Here is an 18,057-nt window from a genome sequence, read left to right as displayed (position 1 = left end):
AAAAAAAAAAAAAATGAAAAGAAAAGAAAGAAGAAGACGAAGAAGATGAAAAGGTAAGAACCCAAAAAACATCTATCGGATTCCACTTGATGGTTCAAAAAATGGGCGGCCATGTTCCGGTTGGACCTCCATCTCTGCTACGGTTAAAAAAAAGAGCTATCCTTCGAACTGTTTCGGAGTGAGTGTAACTTTGCATTTTAGGGTTTCATGCGGAGAAACGAAATCATGCTCAGGAGGAGAAATTGACGCCAGAAACCACTGCGAATCCACTCTGCTTCTGGATTTTGCTAAGCTTCTACGAAGATTCAAGACTGAACATTCTCGCGAGATTATCCTATTCGATCAATGTTGCGTGTTTTCTGCAAAACTCTACTTATAACGAAAGCTAAAGATTCTACGAGTAGCCATGGTTTTTTTCTTCGAACAATATCATCCGCAGAATCAACCTCAGGAACCTTGGTCTCCACAAACCAAAAAAATCTTACCATCTATTACCTCGTGAATTCATGTGGGTTATCGTTCAAAGTCGCTACTTCAATGGCACAGAAGATCCACATCTGGACCACAGAGAGACCAGACTCTGTCATTGAGCTCTTACGAACAAATGGATTGACCAACACTCACATTGCTAAGCTGATAAAGATGTATCCACGGCTGCTTTTCTACGATCCCGTCAAAACCCTTAAACCCAAGATCGAGTTCTTTCAATCTCTGGGCTTTTCAAGATCTGACCTAGCTAAGTTCATCTGCTCAGACAAAGCCATTCTACTCAGCAGCTTGCAAAATCAAATAATCCCAACCTTAAATTTCCTCAAAACCTTTGTCCTCACCAACGAGAACCTCGTCAGTGCTCTCAAGCAATACAACCGCCTCGTTGGTTATAACGTTAAGAAAATTTTGGAGCCCCACGTTGCAACCTTGCGAAGTTACGGTGTACCAGATTTCAATATTTCGAAGATGATCATCTCCGTACCCAAGCCACTGGGGCTGAGTATTTTACGATTCAAGGATATTACTGCAATGGTGAACAGAATGGGTTTTGATCCCAACAGTCGTTCATTTGTTGTAGCCATTTACTCTATGTCGGGGTTGAGCAAACAGAGCTGGGAAAGGAAAAGGGAGGCCTTTAGGAGCTTTGGTTGGTCCGATGACGAATTTCTTTTGGCCTTTAAGGTACAGTCGAGGATCATGCTCACTTCGGAGAAGAAGCTTGGAAAATTGATGGATTTCTTTGTGAAAGACCTGCATTTGAAGCCATCAGATGTTGCGAAATACCCGAACCTTTTCTTACTAAGTTTGGAAAGGAGAATCATTCCGAGGTGTTCGGTGCTGCAAGTTCTGATGTCCAAGGGTGTTATTAAGAAGGATGTGCATATAGTTTCAGTGCTAAATTCGAACAAACAGAGTTTTGAGAAGAGGTTTGTCACTAGATATGAGGGGGAAACCCCTGAGGTAATCAAAGCATACGAAGGTGAGATGGGATTTCTAGGATTTGACAGATGAAACTGGTGTTGAAGATGATGGAAGAATTAAGTAAATGAATTGAAGGAGTCCCAAGACAGAGAGATTGATGTGAATCGTGGACAAAGAGTTTGGAGGGAGGTGGTTTATGATTTAGCGCCTTATTGGTGATGGTTTTAGTATTTTCATGGTGGTGGTACATTGGTTGCATGGCTCTAGAGCATCAAATGGTGTTGTTTGATGCGTGAAATTGCGACACATTTGATGAAACATTTTGATGCTGTGGCTGATTTGAAACCAGGGCAACTGGTGTCTGATCAATTTGAAGTTTCATCATCCTCCATTGATGGGCCAACTGGAGCTACTTGCTTGTATGTATCAAGAATTCTTTGCTTGGGGCATTTAGGCAGTTTGGGGAAGTCTATACTGTATGTGCGTGCCTGTACAACATTTAGTTTAAATAAATGGATTAACTGCATGAAACATTTTGCTTACCCTGACCTTCTCTATCTCAGTATCTCTAAATTGTTGTCATTTTTTCCAAGGTGTGAACTGTTCTATGGACAAAAAAGTACTTAAAAGTCATCAGGTATCCATGGTGGTACACAATGTTCTTTGTTTGCAGTTTGCACACACTTTGACTTGATTTCCGTCTCCTAAATAAAGCTTGCTGACATTGGATGTTAGTATGTTGGATTCATTACAATTTTCTTTATTGTGTTTTTTGAGAAACTACTGAGGCCATCATTTATTCTCCAGATTTTCCAGATGAGCTTTTAAACTTATAAAACATGGTAACCATAATATGGCATTGTCCCAAAACTCTTATTACCAGGCCCTGCATTTGCTTCTTTTCTCTTGTATTTTTTAATGGCGGACAAATATTATTTTTTATTTTAATAGGTAGGCAATTGTGGACAATTGTTCCAAGGTTTATGTTTTTTAGGCTGTCTTTGCTTTATCTTAACACTTGGTAGACTCATAGGATTCAAACTTGGCATGTAAGTAGGGGCATACTAAATTTTGACTCTACAATACTACTACTACCTACTTCTGGTTGCTATTTTTTTTTAAAAAGAGGATAAATTGTTGATTTTTTAATTGGGAAAAGCTTCTTGTAACCATGGTTGGTGAAAATGAAATCGTAACCTTACTTTTGTCCATTTCGTATAAAACATTTTTTTTTTCTGAACCAAAGTATAATCCTGTCATTCCATTTTTGTGTATTTTTCCCCCTTTTGGTAAGTGGAACTACCGTTGTTGGATGTTGTAGGGATGAGTTGAAGCATGTGGTTACTTCAGACCTTAGAAAACTTCTGGGCGCAGAGGGAGAGCCAACTTTTGTAAAGAATGAAACCTCTAGTGCTTATTGCTTCTTGTTGGTACTTAAGGTTGAGGTTGAACCCATTAATGTTTGCAAGTGATGTAATGTATTCATCAAAGATTGAAGATCGATGTCACCTAATTGATTTCAACCAATATGGTGTGCTTTGCCTTATACCATTTCGTTTATAAACTGCAGTTGTTTCATTGGAGTAGGGCCTTTACCTTGTATGGACATAGCTACGATTCAGTTCTCAAAGCAATAGACAAGATGGAAGAAAGTCTTCTGGGATTCTTCTATGCGGGTAACTGAAAGAGCTGTTTCCCCAAATGTCTAATGTTCATTTTACATGTTCTGTATGAGGAAAATGAACTATTGTTGGTATTTTTTATTTCATAGTTTCTAATAGTATGCAGTTTCAACCTGATAGGTAACCATTGGGATGGATTATCTTTGGGGAAATCAATAGCTTCTGGATGCAAGGCTGCTGACATTGTAATCTCAGATCTCAACTCTTTTGATGGTAGTAGACCTAGTGTGAAAGCTCATAAATGAAATAAGATATGTATTCCTATTATCTGGTTTGATTGTACATCATACTTCTTTCATTTGGTTGTTTTGAATTATTTAAGAGTGTTATGTTATGTACTGAATGTAGAAACTAAATCATTTAGATTCTGAGGACCACTTTACAGTACCACGAAAGGTTACTTCAAATCTTGAAGGATGATAGATAATTTGATCTTTCTCTTCTTCATCTTTTTTTATGGATTTGTGATTGAGATGGTTTGTCCATGAAATGGCTTAGGTTTATGGATGAGATTGGCACTGGTATTGTGACTCAAAGGAGGAAATGTGGATTTCAAAGAGAGCTTATCTCAATATCTCAATGAAGTATTCATATAATGTTGCTTGAAATATGATGCATTTCTTTCTATGCTGGCTTTTTCAGTCTTCAGTTTGGTACAAAACATTGATATTTCATGATGGAGTACATGGACACCAACCAAAATCTTAGAATGGCTGGCCATTTCCCTGATGCAGATTGGAAATACAGTATAGACAAATCCTAGATCCTAATCATTTATTAAAGAATTAAAGCAGGTCTTGCTTTGGTGATTCTCATAAAAGAAAACGTTTGCATCCCCGACCATCCGATCATGTTTAATGAGGAGAAGAGGTATCTAATGGCATTTCCATAATAATTGTTTCCCACTCAGTGTGATGTTAAAAAATACTTGTAGGCTCTGTTTGTTTAGGGGAGTATGGAATGGGGAAACTTGACAAATTTATTTCAAATGTTGGTAGGGTGAAATACATGAATGAGAAATGAGATGAAAAATTGGTTTTTTCATTCGCATTAACAATGCAAATGTTTGGTTGGTTGGGAGGGAGAGGAGTATTGTGGACATAGCTTTAGGTGTAGGTTGTATCAATTGATTTGTATCGATATTGGTTGTATCAGCTGATCCTTATCGGTTTGTAACGCTTCAGTTTGTATCAGCCATATCAGACTAATATGTATCGGTATTGGTCTATATTAGCCATATCAGTGTTGGTTTGTATCTGCCAATTGATACTGGTATCGGTTCCGAATTGATGTGTTAGTAGTGTCGTCGATAGGTAAATCCAAAGGACCCTAATGTCAATAAGAATAAAGTGTTGGAAGACTGAATTGAAAAATAAATAGGGAAGGATTACTTGAATGGCAAATCTTTATTGTCAATCTAATTTCATGCCATTGCGGGACTCGTATAGGGGTGTAAATGAATAGTCAAAATTGCCGTATCCGTGTCCGTATCATGCTTAGCACTATCCGAATCTATCCGAAAGCTAAACGGATGCGGATACGGATAGCTATACTATCCGAAAAGCTATATTTACATGTCAACGGATAAAATATCCGATCCGTATCCGTGTCCGTATCCTTTTAGCACTATCCGAATCCGTCCGATAACTAATCAGATGTGGATATGGATCTAGCATTATTTGAGCTGAATCCAATCTGTTTACAGCCCTAGACTCGTAGGATCGAAATTTTGTGAATAAATAGAGCCTAAGATCCCTTGTTCTAGTATTGCATGGATTACCAAGAGTATGGAATGTCACATTTGACTAATTCACACTATTCCCTAAACACCCCCCAATAGTAAAAATTGTCGTACAACTATTTTATGTAATCTGTTCAAAGAATCCACTACTGTCCATAAAAATTTTACTGAATCGAACCATGGTTTTGACTTATTAGAGGAGGAAAAAATAAATTAGGGTTCAGTTTCTCTCAACAGAAACACTTGTGAAAAATTGGATGCTTACCTATTTTTTTGCCACATGGCAAGTCAGAATAGATTAATATTTATGGACAAGTAGATGTCATGTTTGTCCTCACATGTCAAGTTTTAATTGAATGTAATTAATCCCATGACCATGGTTTTAGGTAGGGATATCTCAATTTCCAGCCTAAGCCTGAACCATATCGAATCCCTACTAATTTTGGATTTTATGAAACCGATAAAAACCGGACTGATCGAAATTGATATAAACCCAGGCTAAAAACAGATAAGAAACAGAAAAAATCAATTAAAAAAATTATTATTTTTTCATTAATTTTTTTTATAAAAAAAGAACATTGCTTGATCGTGTGGTTCTTGCACCCAGACATAGGATGTAAAATTACCACCCAAACCCCTCTTAAAACAAAGAAAAAATGGTGCAAAGAAACGATCTGTTTTTGATGAAAGTGTAATCACATACCAAGCCCAATAACATCCCGGGAAACTGTGGAAAAATTGTGGTGGTCTTGGTCCGGTCTGTTCCTTTTTCCTGGTTCGAACTGTTTCTGACCTTCTAAGTGAAACTTCGCATTGTAAGTAGGGTTTGTTGACACGGAGAAACAAATCATGGTCAGGACAGGAGGAGAAATTGACGCCAGAAACCACTGCGAGTACGCTCTGGCTCTGGATTTCTGGTAAGTTTCTATCAAGCCAGCCTGAAGAATCTCAGTAGATTATCCATCCTTTTTCGATCAATGTTACGTGTTTTCTGCAAAACTCTGCTTATAACAAAATCTAAAGATTCTAAGAGTAGACATGCTCTTTTTCTACGAACAATAGCATCCATAGAATCAACCTCAGGAAACTTGGGCTCCATAGACCAAAATGATCTAACCATCTCTTACCTCATGAATTTATGTGGATTGCCTCTCAAAGCCGCTACTTCAATGGCACAGAAGATTCGCATCGAGACCACAGAGAGACCGGACTCAGTCATTGAGCTCTTACAAACAAATGGATTCACCAACACCCACATTGCTAATCTGATAACTTCGTTCCCGCGGCTGCTTTTCGCCGATCCCATCAAAACCCTTAAACCCAAGATCGAGTTCTTTCAATCTCTAGGCTTTTCAAGATCTCACCTTGCTTTGTTCCTCTCCTCAGACCAAACCATCCTGAGAAGAAGCTTGCAAAAGAAAATAATCCCAACCTTAAATATCCTCAAAACCTTCGTCCATACCAACGAGAACCTCATCAGTGCTCTCAAGCAATCCAACCGCATCCTTGGTTGTAGCATTAAGAGAATTTTGGAGCCTAACATTGCAACCTTGCGAAGGTTCCGTGTACCCGATTCCAGTATTTCGAGAATGATCATCCACCAACCCAAGCTACTGACGCTGAGTGTTTGGCGGTTGAAGGATGTTGCTGCAGTGGTGAATAATATGGGTTTTGATCCCAATCGTTGTTCATTCATTATAGCCATTTTCTCTATATCGGTGATGAGCAAACAGAAGTGGGAAAGGAAAAGGGAGGCCTTTCGGAGCTTTGGATGGTCTGATGACGAATTTCTTTTGGCCTTTAAGTTACAGCCTATGATCATGCTCACTTCAGAGAAGAAGCTCGTGAAACTTATGGATTTCTTTGTTAACAACCTGCATTTGAAGCCATCAGATGTTGTGAGAAGTCCGAGCCTTTTCTTATTAAGTTTGGAAAAGAGAATCATTCCGAGGTGTTCAGTGCTGCAAGTTCTTATGTCCAAGGGCCTTATTGAGAAGGATGTGAATATATTTTCAGCTTTAATTTGTAATAAACAGAGTTTTGAGAAGAGGTTTGTTACTAGATATGAGGGGGAAGCCCCTGAGTTGATCAAGGCATACGAAGGTGAGTTGGGATTTCTAGGATTTGATAGTTTTGATACTGGTGTTGAAGATGGTGAAAGAATTAAGCAAATAAATTGAAGGAGTCCCAAGACAGATCGATGCCAATCGTGGATTTGCCAAGTGGATTGGAGGTTCTGGTGCTGAACAATGGGCTTGGATGTAGGTGGCATGGTTCTAGAGTAGCAAATGGTGTTGTTTGATGCCTGAAATTGTTACTAGATATGAGGGGGAAGCCCCTGAGATGATCAAGGCATACGAAGGTGAGTTGGGATTTCTAGGATTTGACAGTTTTGATACTGGTGTTGAAGATGGTGAAAGAATTAAGCAAATAAATTAATGAAGTAGTCTCAAGACAGATCGATGCCAATTGTGGATTTGCCAAGTGGTTTGGAGGTTCTGGGGCTGAAAAATGGGCTTGGATGTAGGTGGTATGGTTCTAGAGCAGCAAATGGTGTTGTTTGATGCCTGAAATTGTGATGCTAAGGCTGATTTGAAACCCAGTATATATCCAGTTTGTCATCGCCATGAGGGCAGCTGGCATCTGTGATCAATTGAAGTTTCATCTTCCTCCATTGATGGCCTAATGGACAGGTAATTTCGTGCAAGTATCAAGAATTCTTTGCTTGGGGGGCATTTTGGCAGTTCAGGGAAGTCTATACTGTATGTGCTGCTCACACAACATTTAGTGTAAATAAATGAATTGAGTACATGAAACATTTTAGTTACTCTCAGCTTCTCTACCTCATTACCCCAAAATGTTTCATTTTTTTTCCAAGGTTGTTGACTGTTTATGGCCAAAAAATGCTTCAAAGTCTTGATTTATCCGTGAAGGTACACAAATTTTTTTGTTTGCAGATACTTGACTTGATTTCCATCTTCCAAACAAAAGCTTGCTGACATTTGGATGTTGGTAGGTTGGCATCACTGCAATTTTCTTTCTTTTCTCAAGGAAAAAAAAAATAAACAGATCCCAAAATGTGTATATGTTGTCCACGTCAACTCAAGTTTCAGGAAATTAAACTTCACCATATGTTCATTAGGTTTGAAAACTAGCTGAAATAAAAGGAGACGATGAAAGAAGGAAATAACTATACCTACATTGATCAATTACTGTAATTCTCTGCCTCCCCCCTAAAAAAACCTTATTTTATTCCCTGCACTGCATTCTAATTTTGCAACATTGAGAGACTCAGGGTCGAAATTTTGTGAATAAGTAGAGTCCAAGGTCCCCTATTCTCTTGTTGCATTGACTACCAAGAGTTTGGAATTTGACATGTAACTAATCCATACTATTCTCTCCCTAAATACCCAATAGCAAAAATTGTCTCAACCATTTTCTATGCATCTGTTCTAAGATTTCATGTTTAGACTACTATTGCCTACAAAAATTTAAAACATCCAATGATCAAAATCAGCACATCACCTTTAATGGCAGTATAGAGATGACCTCTAAGTCTGACACATAGAGATCCTTTTAACCTTACCCCCAAGGACCTCAACATCTTAAATGTAATTTTGAGCAATAGTTTTCAAAATTGGATGGGAGGGTGATCTAAAAAACAGTACATGTGGATTAGTCCACTTTGTAACAGTTTTGACTGAAGGTGGAAGACAATAGATAAAGGACAAAGTTTTCCTCCACCCATAGAGGACGGTTCACCCACCATTTTAGGGATTACAAACTCCAATAGGATATTAGTATTTTCCCAAACGGCCCTTATGATGCCTTCTCCTGTCCTCTCCTGCCTCATGGTGAATTAGATCCGGCGGTGGTGGGAAACTCGGTCCATAGATAAATATCGTTTCTCTTGACGTACAAACTTATGAAAAATTGGATGGTTATCTATTTTTTGCCATTTGACAAGTTGGATTAGATTAACATATATGGACAGGTAGACCTCAGTGTCCGTCTTCACAAGTCAAGTTTTAGTTCAATGTAATTAACCCCGTGACCATGGTTTAGGTAGGGATCGACTTGTTAAGCACGAACCATATTAAACCCCTATGGGTTCGGGATTTTTATGAAATTGATAAAAATCGATCAGTATCGATCGTGACTGAGATTGATACATGATCGATACGATCAATCGATACATAACACATTTTTTTAAATAAAAAAAAATGATGTTTTGAATTTTGATTTGGATTTGTGTTGATCATGGAAGAACTCGACCAAAACCTGTCGAAACCACCGAGTTAACTCGATTTTGCAGGTTTTTGAGACGAGTTAAATGGTGATTTTAAAACATCCAGGGTTTCAATTGAAATTCGATGGTTTCGACCAGTTTCGACCGAGATGTTGGTAATTTCGCAAATTTTGACACTTATGCCCATCGAAACTTGGGAAAACCTGGCTTGAAACCAGTATAGATACTTAAGTATGCCGATAACCAGGCCAAAAATCAGGACAAATATTTATTTATGCCTAGTATCATTTAAGTAAATGTTTTTGTATTTATATTTCATTTACTTAAGATATTATTCATAAATAAACAAATACCCCCCAATTTGAATCCAATAAAAGTAGTTAAAAAATAAAATTCCAAAAGGAAAAAAAAATAAAATCCGCCAGTTCAAGAACAAAAACCAGATTTTTTACGGTAGGTGCAATTTTCAACTTTCTAATGCTGGGGTTTTTCTTAAATCTATAAATTTCATAAATCTTAATATGGCAAAACATTGCTAAAACCCAAAAGTACGATAAAATATTCATTTGTTTTGATGTCCAAAACAATATTTTCATTCAGAACGATTTTGACAGCATTTGCACACACCAAATTAAGTTTGACCGGTACATAACTCCTTCAATAAATCAGATTTAAGTAATATTGGATTTGTTGGAAAGCTATCAAAACAAATCTTACTAACAAATCCAAGATTGCTTAAATATGATCTATATTGAAGGTGTTATGTTTCGGTCAAACCTTATTCGATACCATGTCCAAGAACAATATACAGTATCAAACTTGAATCAAAACCACAAGTATTATTTTTAATGTTCTCTATGTGAAACTAAGGCATGGATTAGATTTAAAATGTCAGAAATAGGCAGCACAACAAGAATCAAAGCAAAAAAAACAACTTCTGGGCCTTGAAACCAAGGTTCGAATTAACTTGCAGAAAGTTCCAGGTTTCGATTGAGATATGGTCGAAACCGAGACAAACTTTGTTTTTGACTGGTCGAAACCTAGTCGAAACCTAGTCAAAACCCGAGTTTTAGAACCTTGGTGCTGATACATATTGGTATTAATATCAACGACAATTGATACCATTACCGATACAAACTAAACTTCTGAAAAATTAACCAAAAGAGCAAATAAGGAATGTTTGGATATAAGGAAAGGTAATAGATTGAGTTTGGGGTTGAAACTTTACAAATGAACCATCTTAGATATGGTTCTAAGTATTGGTATCGTATCGCCTGTACATACCGATTTTGCATTTAGGGGATCTCGATATTGTGTCGATATCGTATTGATGATACGGTACGGACAAGGGGTAAAATGGTCAGCAAACCCATTTTGTAAAGAAATTCAGGGGTAATTTTGTTTGATACGATCGATCTGTTCCGATACCATATTAGTATCATATTGGTTTCGCAAGTGATAGATACTCGATCCAATAACGTGCACTAGAATCATGATCTTGGAACATCATTTCCTATAGGGTAAATGACACCTAGGGTATCTGATGTTTTGATAAATTGCAGTTTTGATATCCGATGTTTCATATATTATGTTTGGGGTACCTAAATCAGATTATAATTAATCTATTATATAAAATTTTCTTCTATTTTCATTTTTACCTTCAAATATTATTATTTTTGATTGGAAAAGAGTTTCATGCACAATCGTGTATAAGAGGAATCTTTTACATTGATTTTTAGTAACCATCATATTTTTAATCTGAACCGTCCAAAGATAAAGTAATGGTGGATAACTCTTATTATTATGATCAGGTTTGGATACCCCAAACATAATGCATGAAACATCGAATATCTAAACTGCAATTTATCAAAACATTAGATACCCTAAGGAGGATAAATATCCTCTCCAATTCTTTAATCGGCAATTCCCGGCAATGCCACCTTCACTATGCAACACGGGGCACAAATAGATCTGATGGTGAAGAATGATTTGCACCATTTCATTCTCTACCAACCCGTTTTATTTATCTGATCCGAAAAACCCGATTAGCACCTCCGCCAAAGCAGGCGTCGCAGCCGCTAAACACAAAGCAGAAATCGGAATATCAATCTTAGTCGGTCTCTTCCTCTTCAAAATCCTGGCTCTGTACTCTCCTTCTTCGAAACCCTGAAACAACTCCGTGGCTTGAAGGGGCTTGAAGGCTCAAAGAGGTATCGTATCCGTGTTAATGGCGTAGGAATAGTTTTCAGAAACGAGGTCTTTTTACTAAATTAATTTTAAATTCGTTTTAATGGTCAAGGTAAACTGTGTTGTTTGTGCTGTAATCCTCTGCTAAATCAAGAGAAACCAACCAAAGCCAACCCAACAGAGAAACCTCTCAAGTCAAATAAAGTCTCTATCTCAGCCTTTCTCTTCTTCATCTTGTTCTGTTTTTCTGTGGTCCATTTTGATTTCTCTCCCGAGAAACTCTTCCACAATACCAAATTTTGGTTCTTCCTTTCCAACGCCCTCATCCTTATCATTGCCGCTGATTCCGGTACCTTCTCTTCTTGCAAACAAAAATATGATATCTATGAGGACTATTTGAAGAACAGCAGAGCAAGGAATGCTTCATCATTCGTCCTTGCTAAGACCAGACCCTTCTCTTCCATTGAAACAAAGCATGTCATTTATGAGGAACCCATCAAAAATAGAAAGCCACAAGATGTCAGGCATTTAGAAAGTTTGGAAGAAAACACAACAATTGCAAGCAGAGAGGAAACCCATGTTGAAGATCATTGTGAAACAAAAGAAATTCGGTTTTGATTTCAAACCTTGAAGCTCTCCAATGGTGGGAAGGAGATGAACATAGAGAGAGAGGGAGAGGGAAAGTCGCAGTTTGAAACTAATCTTCCCCTTTCTGCGTTTATTTTCCTAATTTCCTCTGTTTTAGATTTGGGTGCTACTCGGGTTACCATAACCCTGTTGCCAAATCGGGTTGTGGTTCATGAAATGGTGCAAACCATTCTTGGCCATTAGATCTGTTTGTGCCACATGTCGCACAATGAAGGTAGCATTGCCAGGAATTGTCGGATTAAAGAATTGGAGAGGATCTGGACTTGGGGAAGTGGGTGGCCGAAATCTGAGAACCAAATCGTGGCGCTCAACTCTGGCTCGGCATTTTCGGAAAAAGCCGCTTCGTGCATTTCCTAGTTTCCTCAGGCTCGGTTTGTTTGCCTCGCCGGAGCGCCTCCCGGGGAATTCTAACTTCTACGTAAGGTTTGTCCTCCATCTCTTCTCAGTCTCCTTAGTTCAACTGTCTCCTCTTTCTGTCCTTCGCTTCCTCTCGCTTTGTATCTTACTCTCTGGCTGTCCTAGTCTCCTTCCTCCTCTCTTTTTCAATGGCTGCCGTTCATAATGTTTAAGGGTAGCCCTAGTCGTCTAGACTGTTTCCACTTCCCATTTTTTTTTACAAAGTTTGGGTATACGTGTGTTAACCTTATTATTATTATTATTTTCTGGTTATTTGAAGCCCGAAAAGGAAGAAATCGGCTTTGCTCCCGGCAAGAAATATTGATAGTGGGAGGTGAAGCAAGCTAACAATCAAGGATGGGCGTCTCTGAACAGTACGTTGTTTACACGAGAATGTAGTTGTTGTATTTGCAGTAAAATATCAGGGATATTGTTCTGTCTTCTAAGCCTTGTTCTGTTTGGTTTTGTTGTACGTTGTAGCAGTAGGGAGACGATAGCTTTTAGTGAACTCTCTCGTGTTTTTCCCTGATTCTTTAGTTCATTGGTGATCCCACTAATTTTTTTTTTAACGTATACAGTTTCTCTGTCGACAAGCAATTCCTCAGTGCTCCCGTGAAATCAACTGTAGATAAGTTTCAGCTTCTTCCTGAGTTCTTAAAGGTACTTATTATGTTGTTTGTAATAATGTTGGTGTAATGAATTTTAAGATAATGACGGGCATTTGCGTTTGGAGTTTCAGGTGAGAGGACTGGTGAAGCAGCATTTGGATTCGTTCAATTATTTTGTCAACACCGAAATCAAGAAGATTGTCCGTGCCAATAATCGTATCACTTCCCGTGTCGATCCTTCTATCTACCTTGAGTAATTCTACAATCAGTTCTAATCTTCAAGCTATGTAGCTAATTTCATGCTGATTATTTTTAATAGGCTGAATAGATAAAAAAAAAAAAGTTTTTTTTTGACCACAGGTACACAGATGTCAACATTGGTGAACCGTCAGTCACAGCAGATAATGTTACTGACGCTCTTACACCTCACATGTGTCGGCTGTCAGACCTGACGTATGTAGTTATTTCCTTTTATTCTCAAGTCTCGCTTCACTTTTCTTCTGCATTTTCCTCTTTCATTTTGGGGAAGGACGCAGACCAAGAAACCTATCTGGTCTGCACACTTTGCTTTTATACGGTAGACACTACAATTCCCTGTAACATTTTGAGTTTAAGCCCATGTGGAGTTTGCCAAATGGAAAAATAAATCTTTGCAAAATTCAGGTACCATGTAACTATGGAGAGGGTGCGATGACATACTTTGGAGGGTATATGATTGAACAAGAGTCTGAAATTCGGCATATGGACAATCCACTCCTTGATGAAATGACGGTCAACCTCCACGTGTTTAGTACGATCATGCTGGACAGGGTTATGAGCAATGCTAATGGCGGCTTTATTGTCACAATAAAGTATCATAGGAAGATGAACAACATCAGAGCACAATTCGAATTAGGGACCCCCCCTTCTCTTCCTTTCTCGATTTCAGCCTCCTCCCCTCTCATTCGCAAGTTTTTTTTCTTCTCCTTTCCCCTTGTTCTTCATTCACCCCTATTAGGGCAGCACTGATGAGGTGATCAATAGATCCAGTGGCTGTCCTCCATTACCTCATTCTATGATCAAGTTATTTGATCGATAGGGACAATTTCAGCTCCAGTTGCTGCCTGCGATATTTGAAGATTCTGTTTTTTTTGTGGACTGCTCTCACTCCCTTCCAAGGAAGCAATCTACATCATTGAAGACTCAAGAACTGCAGTAGTATTTACTATTCTGGATTAGTTCCTATATCCACCAAGTTTGAAGACATCCTAGATCGATTATTCTTCCACCAAATCAAGGTTTTTTTTTTTAAAACCCTGAGCATTATCGATCTAGGGTTTGCAGGTTCTTGTTGCGGCTGATATTTGGCAGTGATTCAGCATTACTAGAGCACTACTCGATCCTAGTTTCAGCTCCATCTGCTGAGATTTTGCTCTTCTTCTTCCCTACATCGGTCTCATCAATTTCAGGGTTTTTTCCAAAACCTTGTAAAAATCGATCTAAGGGATTTATTTGGCTACTGTTGCTGATTTTTGGAGTCCATTGTTCTACCACTACCAGCAGGCTCTCCTCCAATTTTCAGCCCTTAACTTGGAGGATTTCTTGGGTTTTTCTTCACAACAGCCCCCTTCTGCGATTTGGGCTTCTCTACTGTTTTCATGGGTGACTCTGTAGATTCTATTGCTACTTCTGTTGGTGATGGAACCAGCAAGCCAGATTATCACACTTTTTCTCCAAATCCAATCAAGTTGGCTGGCAGTAATTATTTGCTTTGATACCATGTTAACAGAATAGGATTAGAGAATGAATGCTTGGATGATTTAGTCATCCCAAGCACATCTTTATTTATAATCATAATGAAGAATGAAACAATTGTACATTAGCAATGTGGGACTAAACCACATGTACGAAATAAATAAAATAACAAAAGAAAGAGGACCAGAATACCCCCACGATATTCTGGCCATATAGCTAACACCTTTCTACATGATACAACTAGGTCTGTAGAAAAGGTAAAGTTACCTTGATGATGCAGACCAGGAAACCTTTAACCTTTTAGTTTGGTATGAAACAATCATTAATCATAGTTTTAATATCTTAACTGCTAGAAGAAATTTGTGTGTAAATAAGAATTCACTCCTTAAGTAGTGCTCCCTTTTCTCTACTACTGGCTACTGCCATATTCTGTTTATGCACAAATTCAGACCAATTTAGTTCAGTAACAAATAGCAATTGGATGAAGACATGAAGTGAACATACCTTCATCGAGTCACTTTTCGAGGGTTTCGTCATCCAAACTGTAGATTTTGACATGTTAAGGTTTAGATGTGAGGCTTCTAGGTACAACTTTAATTCTGCTTTCATGAAAGAGGGGGGGGGGTTAACATGTCATTTTAGTGTGATGGAGATAATGCATAATCATGATCGCTCTAAGTAGGTCCTTACACAAAATAGAAAGCATTAGTATAAACAACTAGTTTAATTCTTAATTGACACTCAAAACACTTCTGGAAGATCTAGAAGCTGCAAGGTGGTACTATTTTAGGTCATTATAAGAAAATTGTGGTGATTTGAGAAATATGGCTTATGATTATACCTCAGCAGTCCTCCTTTCCTGTCTGAGATGGAGATCATTCTAGAATAGGTACAAGGACAGAAATACCCCTAGGACAAAAACTACCCTTGAACCCACATTACAACACTCCCCCGCAAGTTGGTGCATAAATATCAAACGTGCCCAACTTGCTGACTATAGAATTAAAACTTATACTAGTAATTCCCTTGGTGAGAATAGCAGCTAATTGCTCATTAGATTGAACAAAAGGGACACACACAACTCTTTTTTTTTGGGTGAATAAAGAATTCATTACCAAAGAGAAAGATGACTACAAAAGCCTCTAAGAGGGAGAGAAAGAAATACACAAATGCACAAGCAAATACAACAATGTGTCTGTTCCTTGGGGTATCATTACAAAAAGTGGGAGCTGCTGAGAGTTTGGCTTTGATGACAAAGGAGATGAAATCCCAAATCTGGCGAAGAGGCCTAGAGTTGGAGGTCCATTTCCTAATATTGCGTTCCATCCAAATATGATTGATGGAAGCACAGAAGGCCAACTTCCCAACTGAGTCGCAAATAAAGGATCCGCCAAAGGTCATATCCACCTAGATCCATTCCCTTGAGGAGGGCAAGATTCTCCGACCATAAGGCTAGCATTTTGCAAGGACACCATTCCAAATGGAAGCGGAGAGAGGGCATGCAAAGAACAAATGGTTCAAATCTTCCACAACATTCCAGTAGAGGCAACACATAGGAGAGATTGGGATTTGGCAGAGCTGAAGAAAGGATTGCATTAGGAGGTAGTTTGAGAAGCTGTGCCAAACGGTAAAGCAGTGACGAGGCATGTGATGCTTGAACCTGACAAGTTTCCTCCAAGGGAGCAGGGTGCCTTTAGGTCTCATAAGATTCCAGGCAGCTTTAAAACTGAATAGGCCAGAGTTTGAAGGGGCCCAAGTAACACAATCACTCCTCCCAGAGGGTCTTCTAAGAATGGAAGGCAAAGCATCCCAAACTTCATCGATCACTGAAGCCAAAGGATCTCACATATGCCATAGGCCATAGTTCGAAACTCTGCTTCTACACTCGATTAAGCAACTACAGCCTGCTTCTTGCTTCGACAAGTTACCAAGTTGCCTCCAACAAAGGTGCAATAACCTGAGGTGGATCTCCTATCATCTGGACATCCTGTCCAATCTGCATTGGTAAAAGCCTCAACTCGTAAGTGATCATGATGAGAGGAGAGAACACCTTTTCCTAGAGATGACTTCAAATACCTCAAGATTCTATATGCTGCCTCTAGGTGGGTTGAATGAGGATCATGCATATATTGGCTAACTACACTCATTGCAAAGGCTATATCTGATCGAGTGTGTGAAAGATATATCTGGCATCTCACTAACCTTTGGTAGCTACCCTTATCCACTGGCTCTCCATCCTTATTCTTTAGATGAGTGTTAGGCTCCAATGGGGTATCAACAGGCTTACATCCTAGCATTCCTGTGTCTGACAAGAGGTCAAGTGTATACTTCCGTTGAGAAAGGAAGATACCTTGAGCAGGATAGACAATCTCGATATCAAAAAAATACTGCAGCTTTCCCAAGTCCTTAATTTCAAACTCTGTCCCCAAGTAGGTCTTTAGCTTGGTTATTTCATCAACATCTCTACCAGTAACAACTATGTCATCTACATAGACATTCAAAATTGTGATATGCTGATCAGTCTTCTTGATAAACAATGTATGATCAGCATTACTTTGTTTATACCCAATGGACACCATGGCTCTATGGAAATGACCAAACCAAGCTCTTGGGGATTGTTTTAGATCATATAAAGCTCTCTTCAAACGACTCACCTTGCCCTGAGTTTCTGGGGCAGCAAATCCAGGAGGGATATCCATATACACCTCTTCTTTGAGCTCCCCGTGGAGAAAGATATTCTTCACATCAAGTTGCTAGAGATCCCATCCTCGGTTAACAGCACATGAAATAATTACCCTGACAGTGTTCATCTTAGCAACTGGGGCAAATGTTTCCTGATAGTCGATCCCATGAGTTTGGGTAAAACCTCTAGTAACCAGTCTGCCTTGTATCTTTCTACCGATCCATCAACCTTCTGTTTAATAGCAAAAATCCACTTGCAACCTAAGGATTTCTTCCTTGGAGGAAGAGGCACCAAGTCCCAAGTGTCATTTTTCCCAGGGCACTCATTTCTTCATTCATTGCTTCTTTCCACCTTGAGTTCTTTAGTGCTTCCTGCCAGGTGTTAGGAATGGAAACAGAGGACAAGGAAGAAACAAAAGCATAGAATGATGGAGAGAGTTATATGAAACAGCATTAGAAATGGGATGCTGAGTACAACTTCTACGTGGCTTACGGATAGCAATGGGTAAGTCAAGACTAGGATCTAAAGGAGACTAACCAGAAGGAACCAAAGGACCAGAAGGACTTGAGACTGGTAATGCCGATTGTTTAGGAGAAGTGGTGGTGGTATTATCAACTTGCTTTTTATGCCACGTTCCTCTAGTGAATGTCTTCAAGGTAGGCTTACCATGCTCCCCCTGGATTAAAGGCTGATCCTGCTCTTGTCCGGTTGTCCCA

General features: G+C 38.8%; 4 protein-coding genes across 6 annotated transcripts in view; all 4 read left to right on the top strand.

The window, feature by feature from the left end:
• The window catches only part of LOC122671073 (protoporphyrinogen oxidase, mitochondrial), a 64,343-nt gene extending 60,880 nt beyond the window's left edge, over positions 1 to 3,463 (top strand). Inside the window, exons 16-17 of one of the 2 annotated variants that reach the window (XM_043868169.1) lie at positions 2,735 to 2,809; positions 2,984 to 3,463. In XM_043868169.1, coding sequence (XP_043724104.1) covers positions 2,735 to 2,809; positions 2,984 to 3,050 — 142 coding nt within the window. In that variant the 3' untranslated portion in view covers positions 3,051 to 3,463. Of the gene's footprint in view, positions 1 to 2,459; positions 2,467 to 2,734; positions 2,810 to 2,983 lie in introns of both variants that reach the window. The other variant, XM_043868166.1, reaches the window with a different exon arrangement.
• On the top strand, positions 186 to 7,095 carry LOC122671075 (transcription termination factor MTERF5, chloroplastic-like). The gene is made up of 2 exons (XM_043868170.1): positions 186 to 1,550; positions 7,022 to 7,095. Exon 1 carries the CDS (start codon positions 346 to 348, stop codon positions 1,501 to 1,503), a length of 1,158 nt encoding a protein of 385 aa, XP_043724105.1. The 5' UTR covers positions 186 to 345; the 3' UTR covers positions 1,504 to 1,550; positions 7,022 to 7,095.
• LOC122671174 lies at positions 5,703 to 7,275 on the top strand. The gene is made up of 2 exons (XM_043868276.1): positions 5,703 to 6,939; positions 7,199 to 7,275. Exons 1-2 carry the CDS (start codon positions 5,814 to 5,816, stop codon positions 7,273 to 7,275), a joined length of 1,203 nt encoding a protein of 400 aa, XP_043724211.1. The 5' UTR covers positions 5,703 to 5,813.
• A 4,976-nt stretch (positions 7,276 to 12,251) lies between these two features.
• The window catches only part of LOC122670716 (DNA-directed RNA polymerase III subunit 2), a 148,500-nt gene continuing 142,694 nt past the window's right edge, over positions 12,252 to 18,057 (top strand). Inside the window, exons 1-5 of one of the 2 annotated variants that reach the window (XR_006334243.1) lie at positions 12,252 to 12,343; positions 12,597 to 12,690; positions 12,895 to 12,976; positions 13,056 to 13,175; positions 13,283 to 13,377. Coding sequence is in view for 1 of the 2 variants with exons in the window: in XM_043867679.1 (XP_043723614.1) it covers positions 12,674 to 12,690; positions 12,895 to 12,976; positions 13,056 to 13,177; positions 13,285 to 13,377 (314 nt within the window). In the remaining variant the exon portion in view is untranslated. Of the gene's footprint in view, positions 12,344 to 12,596; positions 12,691 to 12,894; positions 12,977 to 13,055; positions 13,178 to 13,282; positions 13,378 to 18,057 lie in introns of both variants that reach the window. The other variant, XM_043867679.1, reaches the window with a different exon arrangement.

This window comes from Telopea speciosissima, chromosome 8, assembly GCF_018873765.1.
Source record: "Telopea speciosissima isolate NSW1024214 ecotype Mountain lineage chromosome 8, Tspe_v1, whole genome shotgun sequence".
In the NCBI taxonomy this organism is placed as follows: domain Eukaryota; kingdom Viridiplantae; phylum Streptophyta; class Magnoliopsida; order Proteales; family Proteaceae; genus Telopea; species Telopea speciosissima.
This window is presented reverse-complemented; position numbering and strand designations above follow the sequence as displayed.

What these genes read in the sequence shown, in the direction of transcription:
- LOC122671174 (XM_043868276.1), top strand. Translation starts at nt 5,814, where the DNA reads ATGTTACGTGTTTTCTGCAAAACTCTGCTTATAACAAAATCTAAAGAT. An exon ending in GTTGATCAAGGCATACGAAG is followed by an intron (nt 6,940 to 7,198) that starts GTGAGTTGGGAT and finishes AGGCATACGAAG; the next exon opens with GTGAGTTGGGATTTCTAGGA.
- LOC122671075 (XM_043868170.1), top strand. Translation starts at nt 346, where the DNA reads ATGTTGCGTGTTTTCTGCAAAACTCTACTTATAACGAAAGCTAAAGAT.